The following is a 9,326-nucleotide window of genomic DNA, read 5'->3' on the forward strand; positions in this document are numbered from 1 at the left end:
TTCACACTCGGTGTCAGCCAGGAGGCCGCCTGCTCCAGGGGAAGGATGCCAGGCTGGGAGCTCGGGGCTGGTTCCTGGCTGCAGTGTGGATGGGTGGATGGACTGCCTAGCCATGCCACGTCCTCTCTTGCCATGTGGGTCCCCAGCTGCTAAGCAAGGCTGACAGCACTTAAGCACTGCTGGGAAGTGCTGTGAGGGCTGGAAAGGGGGGCTGAGTAGCCGCAGCCCCAGCATTTTTATTCTACCCCCTTTCCTATTGCAAGCAAGCACGGCTCCACTGACATCCACCCACCGCCTGCGGACGAAGGACACCTCCTGCTCACGGGTTGCCCAGGGTAAACCCATCTGGCTCTGCCTCTGGAGCCACTCTGCTAGTCGCGTCACACTCTCCACCAACACCTACCTGCAAAGGTGGCTCCCACCTTTGCTCCCTGCACAAATAAATGTGGACTTCTTTGTGGCAGCAGCACAAGGTGCATTTGACTGCTGTCACGGTGCAAAGGTGGAGGTAATAGGGCAGGATGCAGCGAGTGGGAAGAAACCTAGGTCAGGGCTTAGACACCTTGGCGACACATGGACTCACAGAAAATGAGAGTTGTAAGGGAGGTGCCCATAGCAGCCCGCACACACAACCTCGGATTCGATCCTGTAAGGAGGACAGGAATCGGGGATCGGACCAGCCCTGTGCCCAAGAAGCCCACAGAGGGAGACTCAAGGCCCCCAGCAAAGCCTCTTCTGAACAGCCAGCAGCTCAGACCGGCCTCACCCTGGAAGCAGGTTTCATCTGTCATTCGAACTCACTTCCTAGGGCTGCGATGCACATGCCCGCCCGCCTGGCGCTGATCCTTGACCCCATTAATACCCAATGGCACTGAGCTGCACCTAGTCACGGGCCACAACAGTCTCTAAGAAAGTGCATTTGCATCCGTGTACACAGGTGAGGGTGCCTTCCACCTGCAACTCTCTGGGCAGGTTGCAAACAGCCTGACGTGCATAACCGCCCTCCCAGGCAAATATCATTACTGTAACGACACAGAGCGAGGGGAATGGAGGCCAAGGGACATGGCTAGCCCTCAGCCACATGGTCAGTGTCTTCCCACAAACTGAACCCGCGGACCCTGCAGTTCAGCTTGCTTTAGTGACTAGGTCACACACCTATCCCAGTACACAGAATAAGCACCAGGAACCAAGTTAAAAATCAACAGCATGAGACTGAAAACAGCCTGGAGGATCCAGGGTGCAGGGGACCTTGACGCTGCACCCAGAGCACAGCAGGCACTTGCTTTCTGCGAAAGAAAAAGGCCAGGTCCTGATCCTGCCTTCCCTCAGGCATGCAGCGGCTGCAAGAAGAGTGGCGCCAGGGTCAAGTCACAAGACTCAATGCAAATGCATGTCAAGGGCAGCTCGGCCTCTCCCCGACCCACCAACCTGGGTGCTGCAGAGCGTGCATGCCCCCAGCGTGCTCCTGCCAGGGTGGCAGGAGTCCTGCCTGCGCCGTGCCTGCTGGACGTGCCGAGCAGGGTGCACCCGGACCTGGCTCCCCGGCTTGGCACAGGATGGCACAGGCCATGCACACATTCAGGAGCATTGCTTAGGGACAGCATGGGCAAGCTGACAGGGGTCCCTGGGGCAGACCCTCCAGGCGCCCCCCTGGCACGGCATCGCAGGGGCCACATCCAGCTGCAAGAGGCAAGACCTCCCATCTGCAGCTCAGACCCAGGCAGGTCTGTTTGCATCGCGGGAGGCGATGCCTTCGAGAGAGGCATCGGCCGGGGTGGCACAGACAGACAGATGACATGGGGGGGGACAGACACTGCATGGGCAGGGAAGGGCCTCCACCCCCATGATGGAGCTGCAGCGTGCTTCTGGCCCTCAGCCCTGGCCTTGCCTTTCCTGTTGTCCAGCAGCCAACTCCAGAGCTGTTTGCACAAATGACGTGGCCCTGAAGCCGTGCTGAATCGCAGAGCAAAGCTGCTGGGCTGGGAGAAGAACAAGCTCTTGCAAATGCACGCAGACCTGGCAGGGCGGCTACCCGGCAAAATCCAGCTGCAGGTCCCACAGCGCAGGCTGCAGAATTGGGACCTCAGCTGGTGCCTGGCACGTGGAGGGCAGGGAGACGACAGCAAGACTGAGCTGCTGCACCCACGAACCTCAACAGGAGGCCACGGCGTGCCGCCTCTTTCAGGTGACAGGCTACACGGTCCCGGCCTGGCTGACTTTTAGGATGTCATGACCCCCAGATCTACAGATGTGCAGCCCATCTGCTGGGAGCCAGGAAGGAGTAGGAGTTAATCCATCACACGCACACCCATCAGCTTCCTTCCAAGCTGGGGGAGCAGGTGGAGAGATAGCAGGATGGGGTGGACAAGGATCAATCCTCCCACTTCACAACACATGGGAGCAGCCAGCTGGCTGGAGGAAGATGCCTCTTCCCACGCCCGTGTATAAGGGACCTCCTGAAACAGCCTCCCCATCCCAACCTCCCTGCTCCCAGACGCACACGGCCGCCCCCGGCTTCCTGCGGCTTACGTGGAGCATCGTCTGCAGCCAGCTCTCTGCACGCGTCACCTACATGCGCAACCTGCGTGCCGAAGCTGCATCCCCCAGGGAGCCTCCACATCCTCTGCATTGCTTCGCATGCAAAGCTGAACCACCACAAAGCATCCGGTTCCTTTGCTGGGATGGGGCTCGCCCGAGGAGCCAGCTGAAACTTTGAATATCCAGTTCATGGGAAACCCCAGCGTTTTGAGATCGGCTTTCAGTCCAGTTCAGAAACCTGCCACTAAACAACTGCTGTGAAGTTTCATTAAAAGAAAGCCACTAACGCACCGTGTTTCCGGGACCCCGGCCGCTGCTGCCTGACTGCCCAATACGTTTCACTGATGCTGTTCAGTGGCTGGTATCACCAAAACAAACCAAAAGCCACAAAAAGTTTTTCCTAATGTCCAACCTCAACTTCCCTTGCTGCAGCTTGAGCCCATTGCTCCTTGTCCTGTCTGCCCCCACTGAGGACAGCCCAGCTCCGTCCTCTTTGCAGCCCCCCGGCAGGAGCCCCAGCCAGCCGGCTCCCCGGGAAAGCGAGATCTGCTTGCCGCAGGAGTCGGAGCGGCGCTGCACGAACGGGCTGCTCCGGCGTGCCGGGCTGCGCGGCATGGCAGTGGACCCCGGTGAGAAGCAGGCAGGCAGGGCACTGCTGGAGGAGCCGTGGAGAGCAACATTTCCCCGGAAAGCTAAGCTTCCAACAAACCAACATTTTCCAGGCAAAGTTTCCTCTGCTTATTTGGGGCCCGATCCTGCCACCACTTAGACTTGCGAGTCACTTTAGAGCAGCGGGGCCGGCAGGGAGCTGCGGGGATCACATCCAGTCCAACCCCTGCCTGAGGCAGGATCAGCCCTGTGCAAACCGTACCAGACAAACCCATCATCTAAACCCTACAGAAGACTGCCATCAACCCTGACACCTCGAGACATCACACCCAACCCTGCCCCGGGTGAAGCAGGGGGACCGTGGCGGGCAACGTCCTGCTGTTGTAAAAGGATGTTAATAGACACGTGAGAGACCTGCAACTCCCCCAGTGTGGACCAGTCTGACCAGGAGGGAAAATTCCTTCCTAACCCTAAAGATAGTGATCGGTCTGACCCAGGGCGGAGGGGCAAGACCCTCTAGCCAGGACCCTCCACTCCGGTCCCAGCAGAAGTATCTTCTACAACAGTCATTTCCAAACCCACGGGTTCCCTCCCCTTCCTCCCAAAAGCACCCCGACCGTAACAAAACCTCACGCGCACCATAAACAGGACTGGAGGGACACTTGCAAGGGAGGAGCGGGCCCGGTCACTGTTACTTACAGCATACTGGAACTGCAGGTTGTAGTCCCGGTTGTTTGCCTGAAGCTGCCTCTCTTCCTCTGTAGGGAAGAGGAAACACATTAGATTGCAGCAGGGAAATTAGGATGCACTGGATAACGATGAATACATGCACAAGCGAAGCAGCAGCCAGAACTGGTGCATGTCCCCAAACCCGGAGAGAGGATGCCCAGGCTTGGGGACATGGGGCAGAGCCCCACCCGAGCACTGGGACTGTAGCATTCAGGAGTTCGTAAGCCAACACGCTCCTGCACGGTGGTGCCAATATTAGCATGAGTGTAACAGGTGAATCCTCCTGCCTGCTTATCCCATCTCCCTCGGGGAGTCAGGGTTAACGCTAGACAAATGGGCCTTGAACTGCCTCTCACTCCATAAAATCTCTGCAGTGATGCCATGAGCTCCTTGCAATCCCATCCCCCTGGGCAGTGGAGGGCATCACCACCGCAACGCAGCAATGCAAGGACCTCAGACCACTTCCAATATGCATTCGTTAACCTTTGTGCTCGTTTCACTGGGCAAATATTCTGCCTCTTTTCACCACTTGGGAAACTGAGGCACAGTGGGGCTAGCCAGACTTGCCTAAAATGCAAGCAGAGCTGGAGACAGACCACAGGAGGGTCCTGGTGTCCAGCTCCCACTTCTAATAGCAAACCAGACCAGATGCCACAAGCCCATGGACATGCACTTGCTGAGCCCGGGAATACAAGAGCACCCCGTGGCTCAGCCCAGCCACACGCTTGCACGTCACAGGGATGACAGGAGGGAAACCCAGGGGTCCCGATCCCCCCAAGCCTGAGCACAAGCCGCACAGCTCAGCGGCACCATCACCGTACGCGCAGGAGCTGGTCAGACGCGGCACCCCAGCAGCGCCGGCCACCGGCAAAAGGCAGGGTCTGTCCAGCGGGGTGCTGGGCAAGGAGCTCAGCACCAGGTGAAGCATCCCAGAGGGCTTAGCCCAAAATAACCCTGAAGGGCTCGCTGTGCCTGGCTCTTCCCAGAGCAGGGACCCCTGCAATCCCCCCTGGCTATCCCCCTCACCATCTTTCCCTGCTGCGGTGCAGATGCATGCTTAGACACCGTGCTGCAGGTGACTTTACCAGGAGACGACCGGGCATTGCACGCAAGTGGGCCCAGAAGGCAGGGTCCCTGCCGCGACTTGCAGATAGCTGCAAAGGAAGCAGGCCCAGGTGCAACCTCTGAAGGATGCACAGAGGCGTCCCCTGGGACGTCCAGCTCAGCTCTCCGGAGCTGCAAGACTCGCCGCTGCCTATGTCCAGGCACTGGGACCTGCTCCACATGGCAAACTCCAACCGCGTCCTCCAGCACCTCCCGAAGCAGCAACAAGAGTCAAGGCAATGCGGGATCAATGTCTAACCACAGCTACTGAAACTTCTTGCCGTCCCTCCACCCCCACAAATGGAAACCACAGCTCAAAACGATTTGACTGCAGCTGCCAGCCTCTACCATGCATGGCTGCATCTGCGAGCACCACGGTTGGACCCGGAGAACATGAAGCGCCGCTCCAGCACGAGGATTTCCACTCCTGGGAGCCCCATCGGCTCCAAGCAAAAACTTTTTTCCCTTCTGCAAACTGCAGGCTCGAGTCCCTGGAAAGAAGCACTGAGGCCCCACACCGGGCTGGGTGCCTCCAGTGACCGCTTCATAGCTGGCAAAGACCAGCACCCCCTGGAAACACTCAACAAACGTCACCGCGATGGTGTGCCAGACCTTGGTCTGACCACAGCGAGGAGTCACTGGGAAAGTGGTTGCTTTCCCAGGCAGACAGATTTAGGACCAAAGCCACAAAACAACATCTGGATGAAATACCATGCAAGACGCAGCTATAAACGTAATCGCCCGGCCAGCCGGCCCCCTTTGCATTTAGGGCTCTTGCACTGCAATCGCTCATGAAAGAGGCTCCACGTCCTGGCCGTGGAGCCTGGAAACTTGCTTCTGAGGGATGCTGAAGCAGCAGAGCCAAGAGCGCGGCCTCCAGACGGGCCCCCGGGAGTGGCACGGGGGTAGTTTCTGTGGCTGCAAAGAGTGGGGCCGCAGAGAAACGACTTTCCAGAGCTCGAGCCTGATGCTGCAGGTCTCACCGAGGCCCCAGCTCAGCTTGGAGGGCTCTGCCTGGGTAATGCACACTTGCACAGAGCAATCTCCCTGTCCCTGAACCAGAGGTGGGGACCAAATGAGGGACTGGGCTCTCTGAGCAGCATCCTTCCAGCAACTCCAAGCCCCTGCGGGGACCTGTCCCTGTCTTGCCCCTCTGCTCAGGCTCAGCCCGATACGGCATTGGGAGCAGGAAGGGATTTCCCCCCTGCTCAGACTGCTGCACGCTGGGGGTTTTGCCTTCCTCTGCAGCGGGGGCACGGCCCTGCCTGGGGTCTCTGGAGCATCTATGAACCCCCTTTGCAGCAGCAGGATGTTGGCAGCCCCCTGATTTCCCTGCGGCAGAGACAAGTGTGATGCCAAGGGCTGTGTCAGAACTGACTCTGTAGTTCTGCTCAGAGGTTGGACAATGGGTTCATCTGGGCTGGTTTGTACAGGGCTGATCCTGCCTCAGGCAGGGCTTGGACTAGCTCCGACTCTGCAGTTCCCTGCCAGCCCCACTTTTCTATGACTCCTACCTGCTGGTCCCTCGGTTCCTACCTGGAGACCATTCCTGTAATATCCAAGCACCTCCCTTAATTAACAAAAATCAAGGACGAAGCCTTCAGGAGTGCTGCTTTTCCATCTCTCCTCTGGGAAGCGAGTAGCAAGAGAGAGGGAGATGGTTGTAAGATGCAAGTTGCTTCGGTCAGGGGGTGTCTATGTACATGCCTGGTACCGAGCTGAGCTCAGACTTCATCACTGGAATTTGCAAACACAGAGACAATATTTTAATACATTTCTGGGCAGGGCATTGAATGCACCAGGAAATTCTCCTTGTATATCAGTGGTATCTGCATACAAGATACACAACGACATTGGTTTCCCTACAACAAGCTGCATGCAAATAGGAACGATTTCCTTCTTGCCAACAGTCTATGTTTAACTTGAATACAAAATGCAATGCTAGTCCCTGCCCTGCCAAGCTTTCCAGGATCACAAGGAGGAAAATATGACTCTGAAAAACTATATCTGCCTCTCTCCTGCACTTGCACTTCAAATCTACGTGGGCTCACTAGTGAAATACACTTCATCTAATAACGAGAGTGCAGCAAAAGCACAGATGACGGCATCCCGACCCTGCATCCCTAGCACCACACCCGGAGCTCGTGCTTCACTATAATTTGGCGCAAGATGCAGCAATGTATCACCAAGCATTTCTGCGTTCTTTAGAGAAAAGTGCTTTTCAAGCAGTCGCTGTCTTTGAGCGCTCACAAAGGTCAAGCGAGGTCCCAGGAGACTGGAAAGGAGTAAATACACAACAAGGTGGATCCAGACAATTACAGACCAGCCCAGCTTCAATTACTGGAAAGGTATCGCGACAAATGATGAATCTGTTGATTAATTTATAAGGACCTGATCAAGCACCTATCAAGAGTGAATCATGCCTAGCCAGCCTGTTTTCCTTCAGTGACTAGGTGATGGGGGACTGATGGATGGGATATACTTCCACTTAGTAAGGCTTTTGACAGTGTCTCCCAAAGGGGAAAAAGAAGCCAAGAAACCCTCTTGGCTGAACTGGGAAATCCAGAAAAGGCTTGGGGCAAAACAAGAGGCATGCAGGCTGTGGAAACAGGAGGTAGCTGCCAAGGAGGAGTATACCTCCCTGGCTCGCACATGCAAGGAATCAGTCAGGAAGGCCAGTGCAGGCTCGTGGTGCTCCAGCCACGTCCCAGAGGACTGGGGAAGGGACAATGTGGTCCCTCTTTTCAAGATGGGGAGGAAGGAGGATCTGGGTAATTATAGACTGGTTAGCCTCACCTCTATCTTTGGGAAAACCTTTGAAAAAATTATTAAGGATCACATTTGTGGGGTCCACTGGGGAAAGCAACGCTAACAAGCAATCAGCATGGGTTCGTAGCAGGCAGATCCTGCCTGACTAATCTCGTTTCTTTTGGCAACCAGGTCACAAAATGCTTAGATGCAGGAGTCGAGGTGGATGTCATCTACCTAGACTTAAAGAAGGCCTTCGATACGGGATTCCCATAAACAAACTGACAGGCTGTGACAGAGATGATTACGCGGTCAGGTGGGTGAGAAGTGGGCTTGGGCGCGGTGGTGGTAGATGGGTCGGCATTGGCCTGGAAAGATGCGGGCAGTGGAGTCCCACAAGGCTCGGTCCTTGGCCCGGTGCTGTTCAATGTCTTCATCAGTGACTTGGAGGAGGGCGTGGAAAGCACTGTGTCCAAATTTGCAGGTTACACGAAATTATGGGGTAAAGTTAGCACACCAGAGAGTAGGGAATGAATCCAGGTGGATCTGGACAGGTTGGAAAGATGGGCAGAACAGAATAGGATGCAGTTTAATAAGGACAAATGCAAGGCACTGCACACGGAGAGAAGGAATCAGCAGCACACTTCCAGGCTGGGGGATGACCTCCTCAGGGGTGGAAAGGGATCTCAAAGTCACTGTTGACTCCAAGATAAATGTGAGCCATCAGTGTGACGAAGCGATCAGTAAAGCCAACCGGACTTCATCATGCATTAGCAGATGCGTGACAGACAGGTCCAGGGAGGGGGGATCTTGTGGCTGCCTACAAAGTCATCAAGCAGGGAGCAGCAAAGAATAGGAGATACTTAATTTACCAGGGCGGAGAGCAGATTTAGGTTGGACATTGGGAAGAACTTCTTCACAGTGAGGGTTGCCAAAATCTGGAACGGGCTCCAAGAAAGGTGATGCTCTCCCCTACCCTGGACGTCTCCAAGAGGAGGCTGGACAAGCACCTGGTTGGGGTAGTCTGACCCCAGCCCTCTTTCCTGCCCAGCGCAGGGGGTCGGGCTAAGGTCCCTTTCAACCCGAGCATCTATAAATCAGTCTCATAAGCAAGCTAAGGAAAGCCAACCCAGATGGCACCACTGGAAGGTTGGTGCACAGCTGCTTGGATAGTCATAGACTCGTAGAGAAAAGTGGGGCTGGAGGTCTAGTCCCACCCCTGCGTGAGGCAGGATCAGCCCTGTCCAAACCACCCCAGACAAATCCATCATCTAGTAAAACTCCCATCAACTCTGACATGATGCACGGTATAACTCCTAAACTTGCCATGGGTCACTGCACAAACAGCAAGAGCTCAGTGTCCATGTGGCAGGAGGTATCGCGCGGGATTCCCCAGGAGCCCGTCCTGGTCCCGGTACTATTCAATCTCTTCACGGCCAACTTGGAGGATGGAGCTGAGTGTACACCGAGTGTACATCACGCGTTATTAAAGGCTGGCATTTCAGAAGGAGGGGTTGAAATATTCTATTTAGTTTAAAATTCAAGAAGGCAGCTGCTACCTTGTGGTGGGTGCAGAGATCCCACCTCAGGAACACAGC

General features: G+C 55.9%; 1 protein-coding gene across 5 annotated transcripts in view; it reads right to left on the reverse strand.

The window, feature by feature from the left end:
* LOC109297943 (phospholipid-transporting ATPase ID-like) overlaps window positions 1-9,326 on the reverse strand; it is a 98,564-nt gene that overhangs the window by 67,989 nt on the left and 21,249 nt on the right. For all 5 annotated transcript variants that reach the window (XM_019518031.1, XM_019518034.1, XM_019518033.1 and 2 more), the window contains exon 3: window positions 3,847-3,905. In XM_019518031.1, coding sequence (XP_019373576.1) covers window positions 3,847-3,905 — 59 coding nt within the window. The remainder of the gene's footprint in view (window positions 1-3,846; window positions 3,906-9,326) is intronic.

This window comes from Gavialis gangeticus, unplaced genomic scaffold (genome assembly GCF_001723915.1).
Source record: "Gavialis gangeticus isolate Ggan-Ray unplaced genomic scaffold, GavGan_comp1, whole genome shotgun sequence".
NCBI classification, from domain to species: domain Eukaryota; kingdom Metazoa; phylum Chordata; order Crocodylia; family Gavialidae; genus Gavialis; species Gavialis gangeticus.